The 27,796-nt window shown below is 35.7% G+C and overlaps 1 protein-coding gene across 1 annotated transcript in view; it reads right to left on the bottom strand.

The window, feature by feature from the left end:
• Positions 1-27,796, bottom strand: part of LOC110478548 (uncharacterized) — a 260,944-nt gene that overhangs the window by 151,659 nt on the left and 81,489 nt on the right. Inside the window, exon 6 of the mRNA XM_085568641.1 lies at positions 19,750-19,861. Within this exon, the coding sequence (XP_085424767.1) occupies positions 19,750-19,761 (12 nt within the window). The 5' untranslated portion in view covers positions 19,762-19,861. The remainder of the gene's footprint in view (positions 1-19,749; positions 19,862-27,796) is intronic.

Below are 27,796 nucleotides of genomic sequence, written 5' to 3' on the forward strand. Positions count from 1 at the left end.
ATTGTGTAGCTTGGCAGTGTGGGAGACATCCATGGGGAAGACAGGGCAGGATGCCCTGGGAGAATACCCTAGTCTTGCCTAGGGTGAGAGACTGACACCATTCCCCATTATCCTCTGCTGTTAATGTAAATGTTGTGCTGTCAGTCCCTAGTTGCACACTCCCCAGTTCCAGAAAATTCTGTACCTTCTGTTCCCCCACCTGGAACACCACGCCCTCCCCGCTTCACCATGGGTGAAGTCCTAGTCACCCCACTCCAACTCCTCCCCTGACTTCTCTCCGCATTGCACAAGTTGTACTCCAACCCCTCCTATCTCCCTGGGTTATATGCCCTAGCTCCACCCCTGCTCCTGGTTCCTTTTGCTTCTGGTTCCTTTCAGCTGTGGTTGCCAACCTGCCCTCCCTGCTCCTGCTTCTACCCTGCCTGTCCACTACCTTCTTACCCCAGCTGGACCCTCAGACTGTTCCTAAATAAACCCTGCTGGATTTTACTGAGTGAAGGGCCCTCTTGTTTTTCCTGGTGAGGCACAATTACACCATCAGGGCTTGGGGGTCTGGTGGGCTGGGGGAGTTGTCAATGCAGACCGTGGCGAGGTCACTCCCGGTGCCACAGGCACCCCGGCAGCACCTGCCCGGGGAAAGCTACCGCGAGCCACCCGCATGGCAGGTCCATCAGGACAACATCTCTGCCCTCATGAGCAGCCATGATGTCCCCAGAAGCTGAGAGTGCCTCTTTCTTCTCCTCTAAGTCATTGATAAAATATTAAACACGATCAATCTCAGGACAGACCCCTTGGAAGTTCCACTTGGGACTAGTCACCCAAGGCAGAACATGGATGGTGAACCTCTGCACTTTGACCATGATCCAGCTGACTTTTCCCTCACCTAATAATCTACCCATCAAGAATAATGTCCAGTTGTGATAAAAAGGTGGGAGACCATATCAAAATTCTAAATTCAAAGTGAGTGATATCAATCCACTATGAAAATCTGGTGAATTTCTACAACAGAAATATTTGGACACTGTGTTTTCAACCCCATTTCTGTATTCCTTCTTTCTTTGTGACAGCTGCCCTACATGATAAGGACTCCCCTTTTGAGCCACATTCCATCAACTACAGATCTTGGGCACTCTAAAACTTTGATTAAACTACTTCACCTCCCACTTTCTGATATAACCAGGGAGAAATCATAAAATACACCTGAAGATTCATCTGAATATTCAGAGATTAATTTTACTTGGCTACTCTTCCAGCCCTCTGGTGACTACTTTTCCAAATATGTGGATGACTGATTTTGCAGAATTGCTATCAGGAAACCAAGTCTGTGCGTGCACTAGGTGTATGGATAGCAGGGATGGTATGTTTCATTAGGGACAGGATGCATCTTCAAGTACAGAGGAGACAGAGAATTTTACAAAAGCAGTGGGAGACTCCTGGAAGAGAAACTAAGTTGTTAATTCAAGATCCACATTTCCCACACTGAAGCATTTGCTCATCTGCCTACAATTCCCCAGAACATTTAATCACATTCATTCTCAAAAACCTACGTACATATTTAATTGCTTGATGGATCAGGGCCTTAACTGAATAGGGCAAAGCTGCAATGCAGTGGAATGACTAGGGCACCTGAGGCTGTAGGACTCATCTCATCCAACATTAGACATCCAACATTTATAACAAAAGCATATGTCTCAGCTACTTACCATAGCCCCTCTTCATAATTAATGGAGAGAAATAGACACTTCTAGGGTGCAATTCATCAGTCTTATTTTAAACATCTGGTTTAGGAAAAGATGAATTGCATCTGTCAGGTGCATATTTTTCCTTGCTGGTTATAAAGGGGACCAAGGTAGCTACCTCACAGGCAGCACCTTTATTTTAATCCTGACCAAAATAGCCTCTGAATGGAATCAGAGTGCTATAGAAAATACTCCCAGCAACTTGTAGGTTGCCTCTGAGTCTTATTCTGCTTCTTGATTCCTAACTCTGGTTCCCACGTGCTGCAATCTGGTTTGTAGTTCTTAGTACATTCTCCATCTTACTTGCCCAAATATTTGTCCCACCTAGCCTGCACTACCTGTTCCTGTTTCTGTTCCATCTCCTCAGATTTACAGTCCCTGTAACCCTAACCTTTGTCTGAACCTGTGTTGGGCAGAACCTTCTGCTTTGCCTCAGACTTAGAATATACAGATGCCTTGTCTTCTGGGCTTTCCTCTCAACTTCCATTTAAGGTATTTTCTATCTAGACCCTGGCATTAAGATTCCTTCCCACTCCTGATATTGATATTTCTTAATCAAAGGCTCCAGCTTGTATGTCCATCTCATTTCCAGCCCAGTTTAAAAGCCCCATCTAGACATATTCTATTTACAGTAATTAGGATGTCAGCCATTGGAGTAGGGGTAGTTTTTGTCACATAACTTTATCTATGCTATAAATTGCAATATGATTCTGTGAATATGACTATTAAATGTTCATATAATAGAAATACAAAAGTAATACAGACTATGAATGGAGCAATGCACTTACTGGGCATTGAGCTTAGGGACAAACCTCAGTATCTGGATATCTGTCTACAAAAATTACATAGCTACTGCTGTTCAGATATCAACCTTCTCCTGAAAACCTTCAGTCATTCTTCTAAAAATAGCCTCATGATTTTTTCCTTGTGTCCTCCATAACTGTTCAGTCTTTACCCATCCAAGTCTCTCTGCAGTCTTTTTTTACCTAGTATTCTCTACCACTTAGTACCAGTAGCAGAAAATTGTTTCAGCAACTGTGCACCATGTTCCCTGAGTTCAGCAAACATTTAACCCCAGACAAAGCCCTCTTTAGGAAGTTCACATGTGCATTACTCTATGAATTTGGACCACCAGCTGGAGCACCAGCTTTTCCAATAGCAACCAGCTTCTGGTGAAGAGCAAATAAAATGCTGATGTTTGCAGATGGACTTCAGCTTAGTTTTTGTGGTATTGCCTTACAGTTAGTAACTGTGTGACTGAAACCCTCCATAATCTCAATAGAGCAGCCATTCACTACACTCCCCAAAAAACTGCTTTGCTGTAGTACCCAATGAAAAAAATCTTAATATTTATTAGCTCTTACCATAAGCAGAGATTATGCTAAATTATGAAATTCAAAATGAATCAAATTATTTTATTTTTTAATAAAAACCCAACAGATTGTTAAATGCAATTGCAATGAAATAAAGGAGCAGGGGGTAGAGTGAAACACACCTTTTCCATCCTTGCAAAGCTATAATACTGCCACAGTAAACCATTCATCAGTGACCCTCTCTCTACCCTCAAAATTTCACATGTATGTGCTTTTCTTTGTCTGATCAGTAAACATCTAGACAAGACTCATAAAAACCCCAAAAAGTTAAGCTGTTGCAAAATGACAATAAACTTACAGAAACACTTCAACTGCACCAACTGCCATTCCCCTTCAAGAAATGAACAAAAACACAGAGAAAAACCCCAAGCATGTTTATCCTTTCTAATATGCCTTTGTCATTAGCCTCCAAAGGGCCCCTGCTATTGCCCTTTTCAAACACTTGAGTATGGTAATGTCCATAATGGTGACCTAATCAGTTTAGGTGCATCATCCAAACAGTTTCACAGAAACAACTGAGAGAATGTCACTGAGGACTTGCAAACGCAGTGTGTTTCAGCATGTCTGCAGAGCAGGCTGGAGTGTGACGGGTGGCAGTGATGCTGTACTCCTTCTTGAAAGCTATTGATCTCTTGCATAAAAACACATTCTAATACAGGACTACATGATAAAGCATGAGATCACTATTAGATCCAAATTCTGTTAGAAGCTGGGAGATATTCTTCACATAAAACCCCCAATTTTGAGCTTGGTGTCAGAAGTTATACCCACAAAATATAACTCAATACAGCCTACTGGCAAGGCATAAAGCTGTGTAAAAAATCGGTGCTTGAGTTCTTGCCCTATATATGAGTGTAAATGTATTGCATGTGGGAGTGTGATAAAATTCATCCTCACTGAAAATGATTAATTTTTAAAGAATAGAACATACAAAAATAGCTTGCAACACTTTTTCATTATTTCTTTTATCTTAATTAAAAGAAATTATAGTTACTTAAGAAGAATCTGTGGAAGTGGTATAGGATGATTTTATGCAAAAATGTCTGCACAATCTGGTATTGATGAGGAGTAAAGCCATGTGCCAAGCACTCTCACTTGTTTTGCCCGCAGTAGCTAACAAAATTATTAAAGGTCAAAGTTTTTACTAGGAGGCATATCACAGTCTATTATCTTGTGCATAGAGTTAAGAAACACCAGCATTGCACAAACAAAACATCTTGATAAAACTTCTTCAGCTTTCAGCACCCCACTAAGTTCTTCAAAACATGTTTTAATGTGAGGAGGCAGAACAAAATCCAGAAACAGACGTTTTTCCTTATTGATTCCTTATTCCTTATTAATTCAGAAAACATTCCCGTCATCCCGTCATCAGTCATCCACATATTTGGAAAAGTAGTCACCAGAGGGCTGGAAGAGTAGCCAAGTAAAATTAATTTTTGAATATTCAGATGAATCTTCAGGTGTATTCAAGTTCCTCTAACCCTGTATAGAGATAACTTTTTAAACACCATGCCTTTTATTCATTGGTGAGGAAATAAAAACCACATCAAACAATAATGTATTCATAATTGACAACAATAGCAATGAAATGGAGGCACTACAATGGGAAAATACCTTTCTAGGAGAACTATTATGTAAAATACTTAAGGCTTGAAATTCTTTCTTTTTCTTCTCTAAGATTTATTTATGGCTCTGCACTTTTTAATGAAGGGGACATTTGGATTGAATGAAACCATGTACAAAATACCAAGTGTAATCACAGTGAATGTGAAAATGGCCTGTGCCTCCACCAGGTTTCATGCATCGCCTTTATGGCCCTAACATGTAGTTGTTATATTTTGTGTGTTTTTAAATTCATATAATCTGAAACCTGTTGTGCAGTGTATTGCAGCCCATGGGCCTCCATGTTGTGGAAAGCAGCACAAAGGCACGCAGGAATGTTGGAGAACACAAAAGCCAGCTGCAGCAGAAGTGGAGGACTATGGAAAATGGAGAGGGCCCATCCTGGTGCCTTTTCACTGACACTGCCCAGGGGTGTGGCCAAGCCTCATCCAGGCAGCTCAGCGAGCATAGCCTAAAATAGGGTCAAACAGGGTCCAAGACCACCCATGAAGAGCCTTCACTCTCCCTTGTCCTGTTTTGTTTAGAAGCACAGACACAATCTAAGAGTATGACTTCTTAATTTTTTTAAGGTACCTTCATATTTCATTCATAATCATGTGACAATTTTATATTTCTGTACTAAATTAACAATGAAATTATCCTCTAGAGCGTCATTCAGGCAAACAAAAGTTCTGTTTTGCCCATGATGCTACCTATTTTCAAAAGGACTTGTTGAATTGTCTTTAAGATACCTACATTTAACCACACAGAGCGGAATCCCAGTCTGTGAAGTGCTTTTCTCCCCCTTGCACAAAGACTTTCAAAGAAGTTCAGCATTTTCTGAATGGCATACTTCATGGTATTCAGGGTTGTATATGGATTAGCAGTGTAGCTTTGCAGTAGGTCTGCAAAACACAATAGCTGATATAGAAGACCTTACATCCATTCTGCAAATATTTCAATGAAAAGTTAATTTAGACCAGTCCTTGTGTAGCTCAAGGGTTCAGCATATGTCTGCAGTAACTGTACTTTCAGTCTGATTTTGGAGAACATAATCCAGTTTAGTTCCATCCTAAAGGAGTCCAGTTTATATTTTCCAAAATGATTGCATGATCCACAATCCTTTTTTTAAACCCATAGACAATCACACTTCAGGATATAGATGAACAATTTTAATCAAATCATTTTGCAGGTGAGTAAGAGTAGCAAAAATGCCAGTGGACTGTTTTTTGGTTTTTTTTTTTTTGGTCAAGGACTACATTATTTTACTAACAGTTAATTTTAATTTAGGTCTTTATGATGGAATTGAGTCGGAAAAGTTAGGTAGGTCTTACTATTAACTGACAAGCAAGGTAGTACTTTCCCCCACATAACACTTTTTCTTCTCTGTATATCACTTTTGCTCAGTTAAATTATGTCACTCATGCTGTCTGGAGCCAAATTTCCATATCCAAAACAAGAGGCTGTAGCCAGTCTGCCTGTAAGGAGACTCCAGGCTGAGAGGTAGTCCAGTGGTAAGGAGGTCCAACAACTCAGATATCTTCAGGAGTCCAAGACCTTTCAGATGTACCATCTGGTCCCTTTAATGGCAAAATAATTTAGTTAATTTTTAAAATTCAGAAAAGCAAGCAAAATTCACCTTTACTTAAAGTTCAAACCTCATTTAAACAAAACCTTGGGACTTCTTTCAACTCTTGAAAGGCATTTTTCTTTTATAACTGAATATCTGAGCTGTTTTCAAATAACCTAAATGAGTACAGCTCCTAGGCTTTGTCTGAAAATACAAACAAACAAGAAATAACTACCCTGAAAATTGTACTCTCACCCAATGGTAGCGTTCTACCCATATGCTCATCTCTCACAGTCTGGAAGAGCACCTTACACTGTTAAATATTTTCTGCAATCTCCACTGCTAGGAAACAGTTGGATGCTTCAGTTCACTCAGCTCTTCAGTTGCTTTTATTCTTTCAGCTACATGGTATTATAATGAATTATCTGATTTCAAAGACCAGAAAATGTCTCCTTTTGTAATAAAGCTGTTCAAGCTATTTAAAATGTGTTTTTGAGATTATCAAGCATTTTGTCACGTTAGAATCTCACTTTAACACAGATAAGCCATAGCTTCATCAAGTTTTATCTTGCCCAAACTGAGCCAAGGGCAGGCTGACTCATGGCTAGTAATAGAAAGCACAGCTTTTCATCTCAATGTCACCAGCTGAAATTCAGCAAAGGTCATCACTGATAACCAACTGAGTTTTTGATGGCCTTATGAAATTAGCTGATCATCTAGGTATAGTGACTAGATGACAGGTGTTCTTATTAGAAAAACCATTATACCAACTGATAACCTCTCTTACTAGACTCAACTGAGAAATGGTGAGCTAAATGAGGCACAGGTGCTCAACCACTTCTTCACCTCAACAACTGGCACCTGAAAAAGAAGTTTAAGGGCATATTGCCAAGGATTGTGTTCTACCTATTGTGAAACTGAAAGACTTCAGGCACTTAAGCTATTACTCTTTTACCTATCTTTAATACCATTGTATTTAAACTTTTGTTTTAGGAGAAAAAAAGAAATAAAAGAAACTGACTCAATATAAATTTCAAATCAGCCTAAACCATAAGGGCTAATTAAAACATTTCACAGTAAGACCAAAAATAATGGGTACAATAATATACAGTTGAACAGTATAATTTTATAAGCCTCTACTAGTATCAAATTCTTGCTGTTCTGATGCATTTTCCATGCAAGTCCTTTTCAGTGGAAACCAAGACGGTGTTGTGTGAGAAGAGACATGCTATAGAGTTGCTTACTTCATCTAGATTTTAAATTCTATTTAAAAGAAGATATCTTCATTAAAATAAATGATAGAACAACTTTGTGTCCCCTTTCTAGAGAAAAATTTCTTCTGTTGTTGTCAACGTCATTTTAAAATTGTTATTTCTACTTGCCATGAACTCAGTATTGGAAGTTATTTTTCAAGTTAATTTTACAAGTTCAGTTAATTATCAGTCATTTTATACTAATAGAAAAGAAATTCTAAAGAGAGATACTGCCAAGGCTGTCTCTGGATACCAGAATCTCATTGCTTTCCTTGGAATACACAACACTTTAGCAATTTTTCCTGTGCTGTACTTAAACCAGATTTCCCTAGGGCTTACAAAACTTGTGCATTTAGTGGAGACTTTTAGTTCATTCATCAGACACATGATATAAACCATTCTGTTATGCACCTTCAAATCAAAAGATGAAAAAGAAAGAAGAAAGAAAGGTGCTCACAAAGGTAAGAGTGCTTACTGAAGGACATGCTTCTTAGCGCTTGGCTGTACAAAAACATGTTCACACAAACAACTGTCACAGCAATTATTTATGATTAAAAAACATGGGAATGTTGTGGTGACTTTGCATTAGAAGTCTAGTATATGTCAATTGTTTTATTCATGATAAACAGATCATTTAGTTGGAAAAATACCATCTGCCTAGATATATCTCTTATTATTTATGAGAACCATGTTTAGGAATGCAGGCAGCACATGTGCATAATTAATCCTGAAGAGAATTAGACATTGTTTGATTCACAGCTGAATGCAATTAGCATTAGGAAGTTTACATATGTTGGCAATAACACAGATTAGCAACTAAAGTGCTTGTTAAAAAATTTAACCTGAGGCTGCTGGAGCAGACCTCTCTTAATGATGCTTTAAATGTTGTTGATGAAGTAATAATCAATTTTGTTTTATAAATAGTAAATCAAGAATTTAGGTCTAATTAGCTGTGCTACAGATCACTTCACTTACATATCCAATGTACATGTGATGTGTACTGTGAACTTTCTCTGAGTCTGGTGTGCAAACAGTTGTTAAGGGAAAGATGTGATCCCTTCTGTACAATAAAGAAAGAAAAAAAATTCACAGATGGGGAAGAATGAGATGTCTGTGATGGGAATGACTCCATTCTCTTGGCACTCAAGAAGGAAGGAGCTTTTCCTTTGTTATTTCAGAGCTTTTTAACCAAAAGGTGAAGAAACAATGCCTTGTCTGCCTTTTTAAAATATAATAATTAAATTATAATTCATAGTCTGTGAAATTAAGCTTTCTAATGGAGAGGGAGGAGAAAAAGAATAAGTGATAAAAGTGAGGAGGCAAAGTAAAATTGAGCTGTAATTGTTTTCACTTCAACTTTAAGAAGTTCAACATTAATTAAAATGTTTCTGCACCACTCACCACCAGATTGGCACAAAAGAGGGCTGGCTGGTATGTGCAGCTGCTGACTGGCAGGGATGTCAGCAAAGCAAAGCCAAGAAGATTGCAGTTACACACACACACACACACACACTCCCCGTCACACAGACACGGATATTCTAAAGACGACGTTGCAATTAGAGCAAGCAGTTCCGGTTTTGCTAAAGGAGTAGGTCAGAACACCTTCCAGGTAAGAAATCAATGTTTCCTAAAACACTCAAAAGAGTTTAAAAATTGATTCAAGATATCTTGGTCCTTTTTTTAGCTCAGAGTTTGCTTTGATTTTATCATTTTCAATTATGTTTATTTGCAGAGGAAATGTTCAGAGAAGTAAACTTCAGGTGACCACCTTCCATGATCTAAGACCCAGCAGGAGCTGGATCCATGAAGAATTCTCCTTCAGCTTTATTGTCTTACCCTCTAAACCTTTCTTTATGCAAACAGATGCTGTTGGGGGGTGTGTTATGCAGTCCCTGTGATCACCCTTTATACATCTTAAGAGCAGGAGAGTGAACTTGCTTTCAGTGAGTATTGCTCTGCTAGAAGAAACTGCAGCTTCAGGTACTCTCCTTAAATGTGAGTCCCCACACCAAGTAAAATAATGAGTATGCCTAAAGCCTCCCCTCCCTGGCAGCCTAGGAAGCTGAAGTCAAAATGGGATGGATAGCCAGGAAAATTTTTAAGTAGCTGAAGGAATGGGGAGCAAGTAGAGAGGCAAAACTGATGGGACTTTGCTTTCCGCAGAGCCAAAAGAAACTCATTTTGTGTGTGACAACATAAATTGGGCACTTCCTTACTCACTCATATACACCACTGCCAGGACTAAAAAATCTTGAAATTGTGTCAGGGCTAAAGTGGAAAAGGCATTTGGGCTCCTAGAAATGAGAAGCAGGCATTCAAGAATGAGTAAGAGCTTTAGTCAGAGGAAGAGCGTGGAGTGCAGAGCAGCTTCGATTTGCCATGCATTCTTTAGGGAGTCATGGAAAAGAGCAGCTGGCTCAGAAGATTTCCCTGGTGAATGGCAAGCTCTACCCATAGGTCCAGAGGGAGAAATTGCAGGATTGAAGAATTGAGCCCTGGAAAAGCCTGCACATATGCAAAGGCTGAGTGGCTTCTCTTTAAATGATTATAAGTGTAGCAAATTTGTAAGTGCTGCTCAATCCCATTATTTAATATCCATTGTATCAGCTCTGTAGGCTGTGTAGGGAGCTCATGATGCTCCTCTTAGTCACATTGACTGATCAGACTGTATCACCTCAAGTGTTGTACAGAAAAAAGTTGTCTGTATCCAGGCTTAATTCTCAGCATTTTATGTGTTCAAGTCCTATAAAAACAGGTGATTCTGAGGAGACATGACAGTAGCCTGGTGCAATTTTAAGAAATTTCTAAGACACCCTCTGTGTTTATCTTTGTTTGTCTGTAGAGCCAGATGAAATGAACAGATACCTTGTATGGTAGAAGACAAGTGAATTAATAGACTGCTGTATCTCACAAGAAAGTAAGGAAGGAAAAAATGAACGAATGAACTCTGACTTTTCTTAAGTATACAGGGCAGCTGGGCTCTGACTGATGTTTACAAAAGTAGATGTGTTTGAAGCAGCACCACATGGAGAACCATGAACAGTTTAAGGGTTAAGCAGGAAGAGCCTTAAGAACTTACAAACCTGGGGAAACATCACCTCTAAGATGCATTTATCTTTTTCTGAAAAAAATTCTTGTAAGTTAAACAAGGGATAACTTCTGTATAAGGTCCATGAGAAAATGAAGAATTAAATTATAAGGAATATGAACAGAAGTAGCAGTTCTGATGCACGACAGTGAACAGTTTCACTGCATTCAGACATTAATTATAGTAACCTATTGGGTAATGAGAAGAATTTTTCTTGTTCTCATGCTGTTCTTGCTTACAGATGAAGGAGCAGGTTTCAGGTCACTAGAATTCCTGCAGTGCTAGCCCTTGCTTCTGTTTATGAGTTGAAACAATAAAAGCCTTAAGCAGATGCCTGACTTCAGAATCCTGAGTACTGCTGTTCAACACTGAAACAGCAACCTTGCTGTGTATTAATAAATCAATGAATGATAGGATTGTTTACAAACACTTTTCCAATCAAAATAAATCAAGTTTCCAACTGATAGAAATTGTTGAAAAATAAGGACTTTGCACTTCTTCCTTCTTCTAATATAACATGCTCTATAAAATGAATAGCATAAAAAAAGGGGAAAAGACCATTCCTTTTCTTCAGGTCGTGCACTGTGATATTCTTTTGCAGTTCTTTGCTGTATGTACTTTGATAAGTTAAAAATACCTCCAACGTACACAAAGACTAGCCAAAGAAATGCTATTATTTGCAGAATAGCAGCACCAACATATTACACTTTCAGCTAATTATAATAATGTGCATATTTTATGTGAGCAATTGGAAAGGATATTACTGTTTAAATTATTCTGTGTTGGCTTTTGGAGGACAAACACTCATTGTTGACAACTATTTGATCTGTCTCATAATACTGTTATGATGACAAAATAAAACTATACTTTTTTCTCAATTTCTGTGATCTTTCACCTAGATAAGAACCAACACCTGGCATCTTTTCAAATTTTCTTTTTTTCTTTACATCAGTAGCAGAAGTTAAAAAGGTAACATGAAAAGAAAGATGAAAAAGGAATGCTGTTCAAATTGAAGGACTGCAGTTTCAAGTTTCAATCCTGTATCAAAACATCTCCGCCTCATCTTCTTTTTCAGTCATCACAAATGAAATAGTACAAAGAAGTACACAAACATCAGTACAATACTGTGTGTGTACTGCTATCCAAAAATCACAGTTACAAAATTATACCTGACATATCAAAAACTGACAGTCACATCCTCAAGATTTTCTTCTGTTCATTCCCATGGACCTTCTTTATTAATAAATCTGACACATAAAAAGCATCTGTATGACTAAAGTGTCAGTTACTGGAAAGACTGTTTTGATCTACTTCTTAACTTTTAGAAGAAATATTCTCTTTTTTATGAAGACAGAATCTGTTCACTGACTGCCAGCTTTCAAATGACCACCTCTTGAAGTTTAATTTTAAGTTTTAAATAAATATTGTATGCATGCAGAATAATTATGATGCTCTAGAGAGACTGTGTATAATGACATTGATTCTTTTTTATCTAAAAATGCCAAACCCTTGAGGCGGAAAAGACTGTATTTGCCACAGATATATGGAAGTTCATTCTACATGTTAAATTATAATAGCTTCTTCATGTTTCTGTCACTAAGTCAGTAGTGAAACTTCCATTGTAAACTTCAAGTTCCAATTGCTTAAAACTCACTGGTAAAAATTGTCTTTGGCCAAACATTTGATACAGAGAATTTTAGCTGTGGAATAACTTCTACTACAATAAAAGATAATTTTTAAATTCTGATATAATGCTGTGTAACTACTGAAAAGAAATCATATTGGGTTTGGGTGAATGTTAACAGTCATTACTAAAACAAGCACTGTCTTTCACTGATAAATGTTGTGGACATGTTATTCATAAAAATATACAGTTACTTCACCGCTAAAAAAAACCTGAAATTGGATATTTAAGTGTGAAAATTGGCATTTTTGCATGCAAATCAACTTCTTATTTTATTTATGTTATATTTAGTATATCAAAATAAATGTTCTGGTTCTATAATTAATCTAGTGCCCCAAATTACTGCAAAGCCATAGAGGAAATTCAATAATGTGCACAAAGATAAAACCAAGCTCATTTTTTAACCTGTTGTTTGGTTCACTGCTTAGGTTAGCAGTCTTACTTCTGAAAAAAGTGATTTCTTTTACTGAATACATATTTGATCATTCATAATATTTACAGATCCTTTAAAAAAAGACCAATATCTTGTATACCTACATTTGCTTTAAAAATCCCAATAACAATGGTCTTACTATATCATTAATTTTTGTTCTCAATATTAAAAAATAACAAAGACATCATTAACTATAGTATTACTATTAATTACTAAAAATTCTTAAGAACAAAAAAAAAATTCAGTAAATACAGAATTGAGTCCTTCATATCACAACCCAAAATTAACCTTTTGGGAACAATCATCCTAAATTCATGCAAGCATTGAGAATTAGGGGGAGAAGGCTCTGAAGACTACAATAAGTACCCATAAAAAATTTCCTTTGCAACCATAGCTTTCATTAAGTTCCTTGAAACAACTTTCCTCTCATTTAATTGCAGCTAGAAATGATTCATCTAATACTGTACTAGATATGAAACTCCTACTGAATTTTTGTTGGGTGAGAGATGGGCACATTAGCAAAGCAACTCATTGCATCTATCTAAATATTTTTTTATGATAGGAGAGGATGTCTGCTGACATTTAAGTCTAGCAGACTAGATGCCTAAATTTTAGGTGGTTATTCTTAAAAGAGAGATGCCCTTCTTAGTGTTTGGAGTGAATAATGATATAAGAAAAATAACAATAATATCCTAACATTTCACTAGGTATTTCTATGCAAATGATTCAACTGCGTTTAGACAAAGTTGAAGTCTAGCAGAAAACACATCAAAACAGGTTGAAATATGTAGACTAAAATTGCAATTCTTACATTTCATGTATGATTGGCTCAAATTGTTTGGTTTCAGGAAAGACAAGATTCAAGTTTTTCTGAGGCTCACAAAAATTCTCTCCAGAAGGATGTACCCTCATAAGACAAGAGTCATCCCCCTGCAATCAGGCTCCTTTCCCATGGTCTTCCCATTCAGTCCTCAGCCAAGGTCCAGAAGGACTCACTGCTCTCCTAGAAATTTTTCATAGCTCAGAATTAACAAAACTATGCCAAAAGTATCACATATATTAGTCATACAAATTTTGTTTCATAGAAAGTGGGATTCATCTCATTTCCTGTAAGAGTTCTCCACTTGAGCAACTGAAGTCCTTGTATGCTCGTGGAGAGAAATAGATAGTCTAGAGAGTGATTCATTTGATTTATATCTCTTAACTGTCTTGAGAGATTAGTCTTACTCTAAAACTAGTATTTCTTTACACTGATTACATAGTGAATATCAACTATATAAACTATGCTTGGTTATGCAGATATCTTTGTCAAGGACCTCTAAAGTTAGACTACTGGACTCTATAAAAAGAAAAAACAAAAAACCAAAAAAATAAAACTCAAAACAACAACCTTGCTCCCCTAACAACCAGAAATAACCCCACAGTAATTTCCTTTGTTTATTCATAAATTCATTTCTGTTTCTACATTTCAGTTTTGTTAGTAATATCTCTTTTATTTATTGCTAAGTTAATTTAATGTTTCAAGAATTATGTTTTTTCATCACATATTTTAAATGTTTCTCTGCTCAAGATACAATCTTCAAGACAACCGCTGTTGGACATGCAGGTAGACAAAACATAGCTATCTCCTACAGTCATCCCCATGTGCTGATCTTTTAACTTCCCTCTAAAAACAAAAGTTTTCATGGTTTTCAATTTAAGGTGCTTTCATAAGCAATTGAAAGTAGCATAACCCAGCTTTTATCATTATTTTAAAGCAAAATTGACCATGCTCCAGAAATTTTTATTTGGCCCAATGTAAATTAAGATGAACATCCTTGTTTGCAATTTTGTTTCTAAGATTCAGTTCGTTTTAAATTCACTTAGTATTCATTACAATTTTACTGAGTATAATTGTTTTGCTATTCATGTGGCTGTCAGAAGGATTTTTATAGGCTATCCATTATAATTAGACACACACTAATAGACATTTAAAGCATGTTACCATCTTTAATAAAACTTGAAGATGGGGTCTACTAAAAGGAAAAGACCTAATAGTGAAATGTGGATACTTCATTTTAAGATACTTAGCTTTTAGTCATGACATTCCTGTAAGAGGAGGCTTTTGAATATCTTTGTTCACCTGAATCGGGGACACTGACCTGGATTCAGTTAATGATGTACTGCCTAGTTATGTACCTCCTAAACTGAAGAACAGTGTCCCCTTGAAAGGTATTTGGTCATCCAGGGATGTCCAAGACATCAATCAGTAGGTCAGATAATACCCTCATAATTCTAGAAAACTCCAGAAAACCAGTAGACCAGTATTTCAAGTCCAAGAGGGGGAACTTTTTCCCTGGGGACTTTTATGGCAAGGTAAGAGACCATTTGTGGGAAGAATAGACATTATACCCTTAAGGACAGTCTTGGTGATTATCCATCATCTATTGAATTTTTGGTAGCCTAGAAAGTTCCCAAATAACTTCTGTTAGAAATAGAGTGTCTCTTATTAATGGAGTCAGTAAGGCTATCAACTACATCACGCTCATTTTTTTTACTGTGCTGTTCTGGTTTATAAAGGAAAAATGTTAAACAGGTACATTGTATTCAGTCTATTTCAGATAGAAAGGCAAAGGAAAGGGCACTAAAACAGTGCTAGAGCAGTCCCTCTTTCTCTAAGCACTCTATTTATGAATGCGTATACATGAGGTAAATGAGTCTCTTCACTCATCCATATAACATAAGATATTTGTGAAAGAAATTTGAAGACTATCCTTTCCAAAGGTATTTTATAGACTGGTGGTTAGGAATCTCGCAGGGATACAGGAAATGTCTTCCAGCCTGGGAATAAGGATGGGAGAGATCCCATGTGTTCCTGAACCCAGTCTGAGGCTATCCAGAAAGGTCATTATCTTCTTCCAGTAGTTTTGTAAAGTTAATCCCATAACAGAATTTCCAGCCAACATTTTTAAAATTATATAGTTTCATATCATCCAGCCTTACCCTTCTTAGGAAGAGGGCATTTGCCAAAAAGAAATTGTGATGTTTTAGCGCAAAGATAAAGCAAAAGTGTGACAATACTTTCCTCTTTTTGCTTTTCAATTAAGGAACAAGAACAGAAAATCTTGTCATAAAAACACTCTTATTACTACCTAAGCTTAGAAACTATTTTTTCTCCTCAAGCCTGCATGCCTTAAGCCAGAACTGAGACTGCATATAGCATTGGGGCTGTATATGACATCTGTGTAATTTTTTTCTTTTTTGGTGCTATTTTGCAAAATATCCCTATGAAGTCATTGAAAGGTATTTTTGTTTGTGTTTTCCTGAGAGGGAAAGGGAAGAAATTCTGTGATGAGCTTTATCTTGAGACTCTATCAATCAACCTGTTCGGAGGTCACGCTCACTTTCTAAAAACCTTTCCATGTTTTAAAGATGCTGTACACTTTCCTGTCTCATGTCCCTACTAGTTATAACTAGGAAGAATCTTGCAAAAAAAAAATCCACAGTATCTTCAAACAGGCCCACAACATTTCAAACATTTCCTTGCTGCATTTTGCACAGACTTCAATATGTTAAAATAATATAACGTTGTGAGGATTATCTAGCAATATATGAAAATTCTATATCTCACTGCAGATTTGTATTTTGATCCAAATTTGTGTTTATTCTAAAACAAAGTAATTTTAATACTACATAATTTTATCTGCTAGACAAAACATTGTTTAGTTACAGTAGAGTTTCAAAACTCTTTAGTGTACCTTCTGGCACATTAAGCCAAAAGAAAAGACAAGAAGAAAAATAAATGTTATAAAATGAAGACTTACACAGCTTTTATCTTAAATTGTGCTTGCCAGGCAGAAAAATCAAGTATCTCTCAATACAGGGTGAGATGCTTTCAAATGACTTTCCAAGTAAATGTAGTATGGGCTAACTTACTTATATTAAGTTTTTAGCTCATTCATGGAATGAAGGGGCATCTGAGTACACTACAGTAGTACAGTTCAGAGCCTTAACCAAATTAGCCTCTAAAGACTTATAGTCCAAAGTGAAGACAAAGCTCAATTCAATTAGTCTTTTAAATTTTTTTCCCTAAAAAGCTAGAGATTTTATATGCCTCTAGAAAGTAGAGAAATTAATAAAAAAAAGTCAATAAACTTTAATTCACAGTAATTAAGCAACTATCTCCTCATACATTTTACTTGCAAATTAAGAAAAACTAAAGAAAAATCCCATTCCTACATATTATTGATTATCAATTAGAAATTCATTACTTTCTTGCTTTGTGTACTTCAGCCAAGGATTTCTGCCTTGGAGTTCTACTTATTGTAATTATTATTATTATTATTATTATTAATAATAATAATAATAATAATAATAATAATAATAATAATAGCCTTTTTTTCGTCTTCTTTTTAACAAAAGAAGAAACATTTACAGAAGAAGAATTACATTGTTTTGTGATGCAGGTCTCCTTGGGGATAGTTTCAGAGCACTATTGTAAGTAATCCTGTAGGACACAGTTTCAAACAAACTACATTTCTACAAAGGGTTTTTCTCCTGTGCCATGTAATGCATGTGGAGATGTATGTATTCAGGAAAAGGAAAGAAAATTAATAGATGGAAGAAAGGTAATAAACTAATGTAATGGTCTTTGATGGAACTCTTGTCTAAATTCTTTTCCCTTAAAACTGATAATATATCAGTGGAAGTCCTTATCCTTAGGTATGTCTTAGTCTAGATTGCAGCAAGAGACTCCAGGTCAGGCATATGGTGACTGAAGAAGTGCATTTTATTTATTCATATATCTTAATGGGAAATGTATATTTCAAGAGTCTAAAAATCTCTGAAAGAGCCAATTACTCTCAGCTTTTTAATTCTGGCAACACATTTGGAACATTTTCATTGTTCTAAGGGTTAAAAACTTCACCGTGACAATGATGAGCCTTATTACTCAGTCAAAGTAAATGGATCACCATATAACCTTTCAGAAATGTTCTTCCTTAAGCTATTAAAACATTCCATGCCCTTAGATGACAACAATTTCTCTGCCTTTTGAAATTTCTTTTCTATCCTGCAGAGTTCATAGAGATATGCTTGGTTAAAATCAACTTATATAAAACTATGCACTGTAAATTCTGACACTTCTGTTTGAATCTCTTTTCAAACACTTGTCTTTGCTCACCATAATAGATGTCAGTTCTTCTGATGTAGTTCAAGCATGAGCTTCATATGAAGACTCAGCTATGTCTATTGCATTTCTGAAGCTACTACTCACTGAAGTTTTGTGCTGTTTGACATCAAAGATAGGCAAGAATCACCTGCTGAGTTCACATGCATGGAGCAAAACATCTTCAAATCACTTGTGCTAGACAAAAGTTTTTCATATTAAGCTTTCACTATCATGTGGACTTAAAGACAAATGTAGACCTTGTTAAAGTTGCAGCATATTGTTATTAAACTACACATCTGGGCCTCTTGATTTAAACAAGTTTTAAGCAAAAGATAATAATTTGGCTGATTTTTTTTTTTTTGCATCAATTGCAAAGAATTCTGTTCCACAAAAAAAAAATTGTTTTTCATTCAATATGCAGTGATTTAGCTTAAAGGTAAAAACAATTTGAAAGTGTGATATTCTCTAGCTTAGACAAAAGCCACAGTGTTCTACTTTTTCAAACTTTTAGAGCTGACTTTTTTTATCAAATTGAAAACCAGAAAGAAGCAACAGTTAAAAATATATTGTATATCAAGAACATAAATTAAACAAATTCCTATTCTAAAAAGTTCACAAATCTGTTTTTTGTATAATTTTATCAAATAACATGGTGAAAAATAAATAGAACTTAGAAGAAAAAATATTTATGAAGGATCAAGAACTACTGTATAATGGATTTGAGTCTAATGGAGGCTAATCAGTGTAATAACTGTGCCATAGTTTTTAATCACAATGACTTCAGTGGTGACTCTGTATGTAAACCAGATGCAACATGAATATGCATAGGAATTAGATTTTGGAACAGTTGTGTATGAAAAGTGTTTATAATTAGCCCACATTTAAATGTCACCAAGTGACTGCGTTAAGTGCAAAGCAAAACACAACAGGGCGTGTGGCTGTTGTGAGATAATTGAATGCCTTGGGTGTGTCAGCTCAGTCAGCAGATGCCGACATGTAGTTGCCAATTTTAGCAGACCAATGATTTTACTGTTATAGAGCCTCAAGAGTTTCTTATTCATTTAAGTGCCTTGAAATTAATTTAAAAGAAAAAATGTTTTTCCCCTAGTATTGTTTTTCCATTTCTTTAGTATAAAGATCTGAGGGAGCAATGTGCCTAATATTTTCCAATCTCTGCTGTTGTTCCATAACCTCAAGGTTAAAAAGCTAGCAGGACAGATCATTAACTGACTCCTGACTATTTAATTTTTTTATACCTAAATAAAATGCCCCCTTTGGCATTTTCAATATTAATGTTTCTAGTTTTAAATACATCTCATATTTACTGAGGGCTTAATGTCTTACAAATAGGCAGTGTAGGTGCTTATATGTACATGCAGATAGGTTCAGAGCATTTTTATTATGTTTTATACGTGTGTATGGAACTTTTAAGTCACTTTAAGGACCCTGGTACTTGTTCCTGTGTCACAGGGCTCAGAGGTGCTCCCAAGTATCATGTATTCATCTGTTGTTCTGGTTTTTTTAAAAGTTTTAAAGTTCTTTTAAAGGTTTTTTATGTTTATTGATTCTTACATATTTTTAAAAAAGTTTCTCACACACTATTCATATAAACAATGATTGTTTTACATTCTTATTTGTGGGAGAACTGATGACTAGTATAGTTAAAGTGACAATTTCATTCTCTAAACTACTGTTACTTTTAGAATTCTATATATTGTAAGGTCAGAAGTAAGATTTCTTTCTTTTGTTCTTTCGTATCTTGGAGTGAGTACGTGAATTATTTCTTGTCGTAGTGCGACAATCATCCAAGTTTTGTGCTAGTGACATCATGCAGCGAGATGCCAGCAGATGAACTTACCTTGCTTTCCATCTGCCCCCTCCTCAAGTCTTATTTTTCACATAAAATCCATGCATGTTGGCTGGCAGGGAACCATGTCTGCCCCAGCAGTAACTGTGTAACACCTGAAATACTTAAAAAATATCCAAGATTTACCAAATACCAAAAGCTTTGGAAAATACTGTTTCATTATAGGATCAAATACACAAACACATGAGAATCTGCCAGTAAAAGTCTCCTAGACCTTACAGACCATAGTATAACCTTAATATGGACTAAGAAGAGTCCAAAGCTGGAACTGTAAAATGTCTTGTGAAGAACAACTGTGCTAAGCAACACAGAGTAAGAAATCTGGTGTTAAGGTGGTTGAGACAGGATATGGGCTGCAGATTATGTTCGTTTACTTAAAACACAATCAATGTCTTGCCTTTGTAGTTGTGGCTCCTTCAGATCTGTCAACACTAATTTAATATCCTACTCTTAACATGAATTGTGTTCAATATAAGGCATTTCAGGATGTATTTGAGCCTGTGCTCAGATTTAATTAGAAATGAGAAATATAGCAGATGGAGAGAAATCATTGTTGCACAATTGGGCCATAATGCAAAGAAATTTCTCTAACAGTTGACAGTTAAGAACTGCTCGATTAGCAAACTACAGCAAAAGAAAAATAACCTACAGATAAAATTAAAAAGCAGGATAACAGCAGCTCCAAAGCCTTTACAAAAATCTCTTATGAAAACCAGAAAAATACTCACCATGACACTGAATACCACCATAAGAAAACTAGATTCCAGTAGTGGTATTAGAGTTTAGCATCTATGAAGCTGCTACAGAAGTGACCCTTATATTTGGCTTTACTTTCAGAGGAGCTCAAAAGAGACATTTTGTTATTAAAGAAAAAAAATTCAAAGGGAGTCTTCTACTATTAGGTTTGCATGGTATAACTCTGATTTCCCCATATTTTGCACAACAGAGACAAGATTCTGTACACAGGAATAGTATGATGCCCAGATAAAAATATATTGCTTTAATGAGCTTTATACACCCAGTCATCCTAACATCTGAGTCCACAATACACAGAAGAAGTAAGCAACACATTAAACTAAACTACCCACAAGAGGAAGCACAAAGCGCTGACAGCGGGCAGGTCAGCAATCCCTCATTTGTGAGGTATCAAAGGCTGTTGATAGATCTAATAAAATTACTCTGAACATCTGACCTTTGTCCATGGCCAGGAGGAATGCAGTTATACAACCGGGGAAGGGAAACCACTGGTGACAAAATGCAGTTTCAAATAAACTATGCTTCTACTGGCAATTTTTCTTTATCCACTATCGTGTAATACGCAGAGGGATATATAGTATGCATTTAGAACAGGAAATGAAAGTGAAAAAAAAGGAAGCTAAAACTGACACTAACAATACTTAAATTGCTTAATGGAGATGCTGTGTACATACTCCCCCAGGCAACAGATCCTTGTAAGTGTTTAGAGCTCCTAATTGTACCGTATGTCTTAATAAACAGCAGGTTACAGAAACTCCAGGTCAAATGTTAGACAACAGAAAGGTTTTGCATACAATTTATTCTAAAGTTTGACTGTATCATTGTAAATTATTAGGAAATCAAACCTCAGAATTATGAAGCTAATTATAATGCCAAACATCTCGAAATATGTGTTCATGTGTGTGTGTATTTGGATAATATACGTGTGTTTTTTGCATGAATGTGCATATTATATATATATACACATTTGTAAAAACATACATGTAGCTGGTTTTTTTTCTGGGGCCTAAAGGCATCAACAACAGACAGAAGCTTTTCTCATGTCTGTTCTATTTATTTGATAAGTAACAGAAGAATTTAGCACTCAAATATTTCTTTTTCAAGGAAAAGGCTAGGAAATTTTATTAGATTATTTTAAATCATAGTTTCTCTGCTCAAGTAGTTCCTTACCTAGCCTCCCTCTCTGTTTTACTGGGTTAAATGACAGTCTTATAATCACCCCAAGGATCTCTCCTGCAAAGTGACTGTATCAGAGGATCCAACACCAGCATGAACAAGCTGTTTAAAATAACCTGGGCTTCCTTTGGTGCAGACATGCAGGAAGGAAATTACATCGAGCAATACTAAATAAATACGAGACCTTCCTTGGGTTTTCAGGGTGCTCTTCCGCAGGTTTGCATATTCCCATGCTGCTCTGCTTGTGCCAGTTGTCTCTGGAAAAGCTGTGTCCATCCCGGCAAAAAGTACTGTTGTGATACCCTACTTGGTTTTTCCAAGAGAGAACCTTTGCTCAAGCTTCAGAACTCTCTGAGTACAAGAAACCTCATCACAGACATAATGTAGACACACCAAGCACTTTGACAAGTAGATACTACAGGAACCACTATCATTTCTGGGATGCTGCGTCCATATTAGATCCAAAGATGCTGAAATGCCTTTCATTTAACCGAGTACTTTTGTGCCTATAATGTGAATTTATGACACCCGGGAATTCACAGGAACATGTTAGGCAGATGGCTGAAACACATACAGAAGTGTATGGGTGATGTAAGTAACTAGGTTTAAGACTGTTTCCAAACCTACTTCTATTTCCATCTGGTTAATAAATATGAATATTTTTCATAAATATTTTGTGGATTGTTGTAACACAGCTTAAAAAGCCAAAGGACTAAGAGGTGTGTAATGAAAGTAATGATAAAAGAAAGAAAGTAATGATAAACCACAGATTACATCCCTGCCATGAGGTAAAAAAGATACAGAAATCTTTGAAGAAAAGCTCTTTTTTTGGTCCTTCTAAAGTTTTTTAAAGTAAATTTAAGGAGACAGTTTATTAACTGGGGAAAAAGTAGCTTCTTGAAATTGTATAAATTTTATTATATTATTCTTAAACCAAATGAAATTTAGAGCTATTGTGGACCTATGGCAATTAATTAATTATTTAATTGCCATAGGTGGTTTCTACAGAAAATCTCTCCATGTCCAGACTAAAACACAAAAAGCCAAACAGAAGTAGTGAATATTTGTGAACCCAAGGAACAATATTGTCTTAAAGAAATCTTCCAACTCTGTCAAGGAGTGCTGTAGGAAATTTGTGCAGTTAATTTTTAGAGTACTCAGATGGCAAACATATCCAACAGAGAGGAGATGACAATTCACCAGCCAAAGGTCCCTTGTCACAGCCATTTTCTAACTGAAAAAAAAAAAAAAAGTAATTGTACCCAGCTCTCAAAGCCAAAAAAACCAACTAGACAGTTATATATATATATATATAACCACTCAAATTTGACAAGAATATACAGAATACTCTTTTTTGAGGTTTTGATCTCCACGCAAAACAAAATAATTTGTTGAAACAATCCTTCATCTGAAAAAACTAGCAAGCAATTAACCAGGGACAATATGCATAATAAAAAATACAGATCTTCTTTCTTCAAATGTATCTCCTAAGATTATAATAAATCATGTTCTTCTGAATATACATTTTAATTATGTTCGGAATGGCAAAAGAAACATGCAATAAAATAAAAACTTTAAAGGAAAAAGAATTTTAAGTGTTGCTGTGAAAGGGAACTATGCCCTTTCTGAGGCTTCCCTATGGAACATTTAAGTGAAGCAAATATACATTTATTTAAAATTTATTTACAGATAAAATAAATGCAGGATAACCTCCACTATTGTTTGGGGCGGGTGAGGGAGAGGGTGTAGGGAGGTTAATCAAAAATCTTCCATGAGTAACAAAATCAAATATTGATGGTTTCTTTGAACATCCACTATCTTATTAAACTAATGACTACAATCTCTGAATATGATGGAGAAAGAAAGGAAAGAAGACATTTTTAAACAAACATTTTAAAATGGATATTAAACTTGTTGCTGAGTCAAAAAATTATCTTCCTTTTGTTTTTGTATAATGATTTGTAATCTTAAAGGCTGTGAATAACATATTTATCCTATGTTGGCTATTTTGACTTGGTTGTAATAACAAACTTTAAGATCATAATCCCAGAAGAATTGTTTTCCCCTACTCCAAAGAATAGTTAATTCTGTGTCTATATTTGCTATCAAGTGTTACTAAACAATAAGTCTTCACATACAATCTTCCTCACCTACTCCACTACTCTACTGATGTTTCTATTCCAGGGCATTTAGACATAGAAAGAAACCATGGGTTCATAAGTGGAGAGGTTTGCCACAGTGATCTGTAAACTTCTATCACAATAGTCAATATGTATTTAGAGTTGTCTTTTAATTAATTGCAACATTTGCCCAGAAGCTAACACTTTTAAAAGTATAACTAACTCTTGTCAATTTTTCTTGTTACTTATTATGAGAGAGACCAGCAACTTATCATCAGACACCACAAGCACCACTTATCAAAAAATTATGTAACATGAATCCTCCTGAGTGTACAAGACCCAAAAGATCATAAAAAGGTCTTGGTTTGTTCATTTATATTCAAATGAAAAAAAGAATAAACTGTGGCCTGGTTACATTCAATACAAATATATAAAATGAATACACAATGTAAATACTAAGAACTCAAAGTAAAAATTTTTGTATTGTCATCATAAATGAGTATAAATATATACCATTAGATAAAGGATATATTACCCCATTTTTTAATGACACACCATTTTCTACAGCATGAACTCTATTTCTGTCTTTATCATATGCTGTGTATTCTGTCAATAATCAGGAAAAGGAAGTAAATTTCAATCCTGTTCTGGAATAAAACCAAAATTTTATGTACAGCTAAGTTAGTGGGAAAACTACCATAAAATATGGCCTGTACTGCAGCAGTGAGTGATCTCACTCTTGTAAATGATCATCCTGCCAAGTGTCACTAGGCACCTTTTGCATTCCATTCTGGAACTCATTTGCAGTAACAGCAATACAAGATCATTTGGAATGACAATTCTGCTTACAATATATTTTTCAGGACTCACTTTAAACAAGGAAGATAACACCTTACATAGTGATGAAAACAGAATCTATCTTGTGATTAAATCTGACATTTTCATTCTTTTACATACCAGCCAGAATACTGAGATCAAATATTGAGGAGATGTATCCATACACCTCAGCTGAACAACTGCAAAACATCAAATCATATGGCATGCATCCAGAAAAGTATGGGACCTAAGGACAAGGTACACAAAATACATTCAAAAATGACACAAAACAAATTTCCTCCTCATCTTTATCTTAGATTTCTATGGTGACTTCTTTCATCATCAGATCACAGGACAGAGTCTTTGCCCAGCTTACCTTAGTATTTGTCATCGACATGGAGAGAGACACAAGTCATCCTGCCAAGGACTTTCTGACTGCTCTGAGATATGTTAAGGCTACAACTAAGCCAATGGCCTTTTCCCAGCATTCACTGTTTTGATAGTGGAATTGGATGCACTCTGCAGTTCTGGATCTCTTCTCACAGCATGTTTCACCCATACTCATACTGGAAAACTCTTTTTATTTTTTTTTTCCATAACATAAGGAATGTTCACAACATGTTGGCTGCTGCACATAAAATCCAGACACTTCATATACTCTATAACAAATATACAGGAAATTAAGACAGCTGCATGGAAAGCATAATTTTCTTTCTATCAGCTGAAAAGAGGGTTACAGACAGCTGAGGACATGTCCTTCAGGACAGAGTGGTCAGCCTGGAGGAACAGCATATATCACACAGTGTGATGTTCACCACAAACCTCAGAGTGATTACATATGAAGTACATATGCTTCTCAAGGAATCCACACATGAAACACAGAAGGTAAACCACACTTCCTATCTCAAAGACTGGCAAAGCAAAGAAAAACATTTCTGTAAAAGAAGTGTTATGTCTACATGTGCCATCTGTCCATATCTGCTAGTGGATCACGAAGAGGTCACATAGGCTGCAATTTGAATATTTTTTGATTTCAATATATTGAACCACTTTCAAAACTAAGTTGGCACTCCTCCTGTGATGAGATCTATCTAATTTCTCACTATTTTTGAAAAAGTGAGCAAAACAAGAGAGAAAAAATCTTGAAAGCAGCCATGCCAGAATGATCTGTTATACTTTAGCCTGATGAGACCAGTACCCCTAGGCCTTTCTCATAAAGAATATGCATACAAATTATGCAATTGCCATTAGGCAGACAGTTTGTTGTAGCAACATAGAGACACTGTCGTTACTGTAGTTCTGCAATTCCTTATAACTTAGGAATTCTTAAAAAAATTTCCACCCTATAAGACAGTGCCTGAGCAATTCACAGTTCAGAATGTGTCCTATAACCACTACTCCCTCATGGGGAAATACACTGATTTCTTGTGGGGTTCTATTAGAAATGGGATATAAAGGAATTAAGTGACATGTTGAAAACCACTTAAGCAATCTGAGACATAATAGAAAACTGAATTCAAAGACTTTTAATGCTAGGCTCCATAAGATAACCAAGAAAGATATTTCCTGTTTAATATTAATACTTCCTGTATGCTTGGGGAAGTGATCACAAGGAACGAACAATTATGCAAGCATCAGGAATCAAAAATATCCATAGAAATAAATGGGGAAACTTTTATGTCCAGAAGACACTGCTTTTGCTGCTACAGATAATGATAGCGCAGCTGATCCTGACACTGCTGAGTGGGACGTAATGTCAGTTCTGGATGAGGAGCTGCACTGCAGCAAAAATTCTGATCATGAATCCCATGATACCATATCAGCATTTAACAGGTCTGACTTTCATGCCTAGGAAACAACTGACTAAAATTCCAAGCAAAGAATCAGAGAAATCATTGTCCACTCTATTTAAAATGTTTAAGAAAAAGCACTAATTATTATTATCTACTGATCAGCTACAGAAAGCCATGGAAGGGTGAATTGAATATTTAGAGGATAACTGATGCCCTGCAGAAATACACATTCTTTAATTTTAAGCTAGATTTTTGGTGCTGTTTAATACCATCTATATTTGGCAGGCTAAATTGTCATATTTTTGGCTATAATAATAAAGCCATGAGGAACAATTGACATTTAGTTGAGAAAACAGTTACAATTTCCTTATTGTTTGAATAGCAAAATAATCACACTGACATTATATTCAAATAATCAAAGACTTATTTACAAAAAATTAAGGTCTCCCTCCTCTTGATATGAGAAGGAGATGCCTTACAGCCCCTAGATCCCCTTGTAGTCGCCTCTGCAATAGTCATAGATGTTTCCCTTCTTTTTTGAGTTTTTGCTATTAGCAACTGTTGAATACTTTTTTTTCTTTTAGGTCAGTCTTCCATGTTTAAAAATTAGTCTTATTCTTGAAATATTTTTCCAATTTTTCTAGATTTTATTATTACTGTTGTTCTTTAGTTTCATAGTGCTAATGCATGAGGACAGAAGTAAAGTCCATGTGCATGACCTTGTACAAATGCACAGCTAATGTAGTCTCTTAACTGATTATTCAGAACAGTTAATGGTTAATAATGCCCAGATTTCACCAACTTTTGTCTGTCCATGATATTTGTTAATTTTGGGGTTTGTTAATTTTAACAATGTTTAATTTCAATTACTATTTAAATTCTTTTTGACAAAACCTCACCTATAATTCTGGGTTGATTAACACCTCTGTGAGCTCCAAGAGTTCTCAAGAAAATTAAAGTAGACATGAAATTATATCTTTTATCTGTTTAATATGTAAAAAAAAAGAGATAGTAGAGACATGTGAAGTACAAGCCATTACACTTGTTTGATACACTAGAACGAAGCAAAAGAAGGCACAAGTTTAATTTTTTTAGCAAATCCTTTGCAGTTCACCTTTAAACTAAAGGTCACTGGGTGAGAATCCATGTGTTTGGAAGCACTTGAACTGCTTAGGGAGTTCATCTTATCTGTATTATTCATACATATTTGACGATTATAAATCACAATGGACTGAAATATTTCTGGTCTTTCACATCAGCAGGCATCCAGAGAGCACTGTCTTTTATTTACTGACCATGTTAAAAATTGCACACTTTTTTATTATTTTATAATAATATGCTGTCTGACCAGTTCAGAGAGATCTCTAATAATGTCTC

Source organism: Lonchura striata, chromosome 1A (genome assembly GCF_050655825.1).
Source record: "Lonchura striata isolate lonStrDom1 chromosome 1A, ASM5065582v1, whole genome shotgun sequence".
Taxonomy (NCBI): domain Eukaryota; kingdom Metazoa; phylum Chordata; class Aves; order Passeriformes; family Estrildidae; genus Lonchura; species Lonchura striata.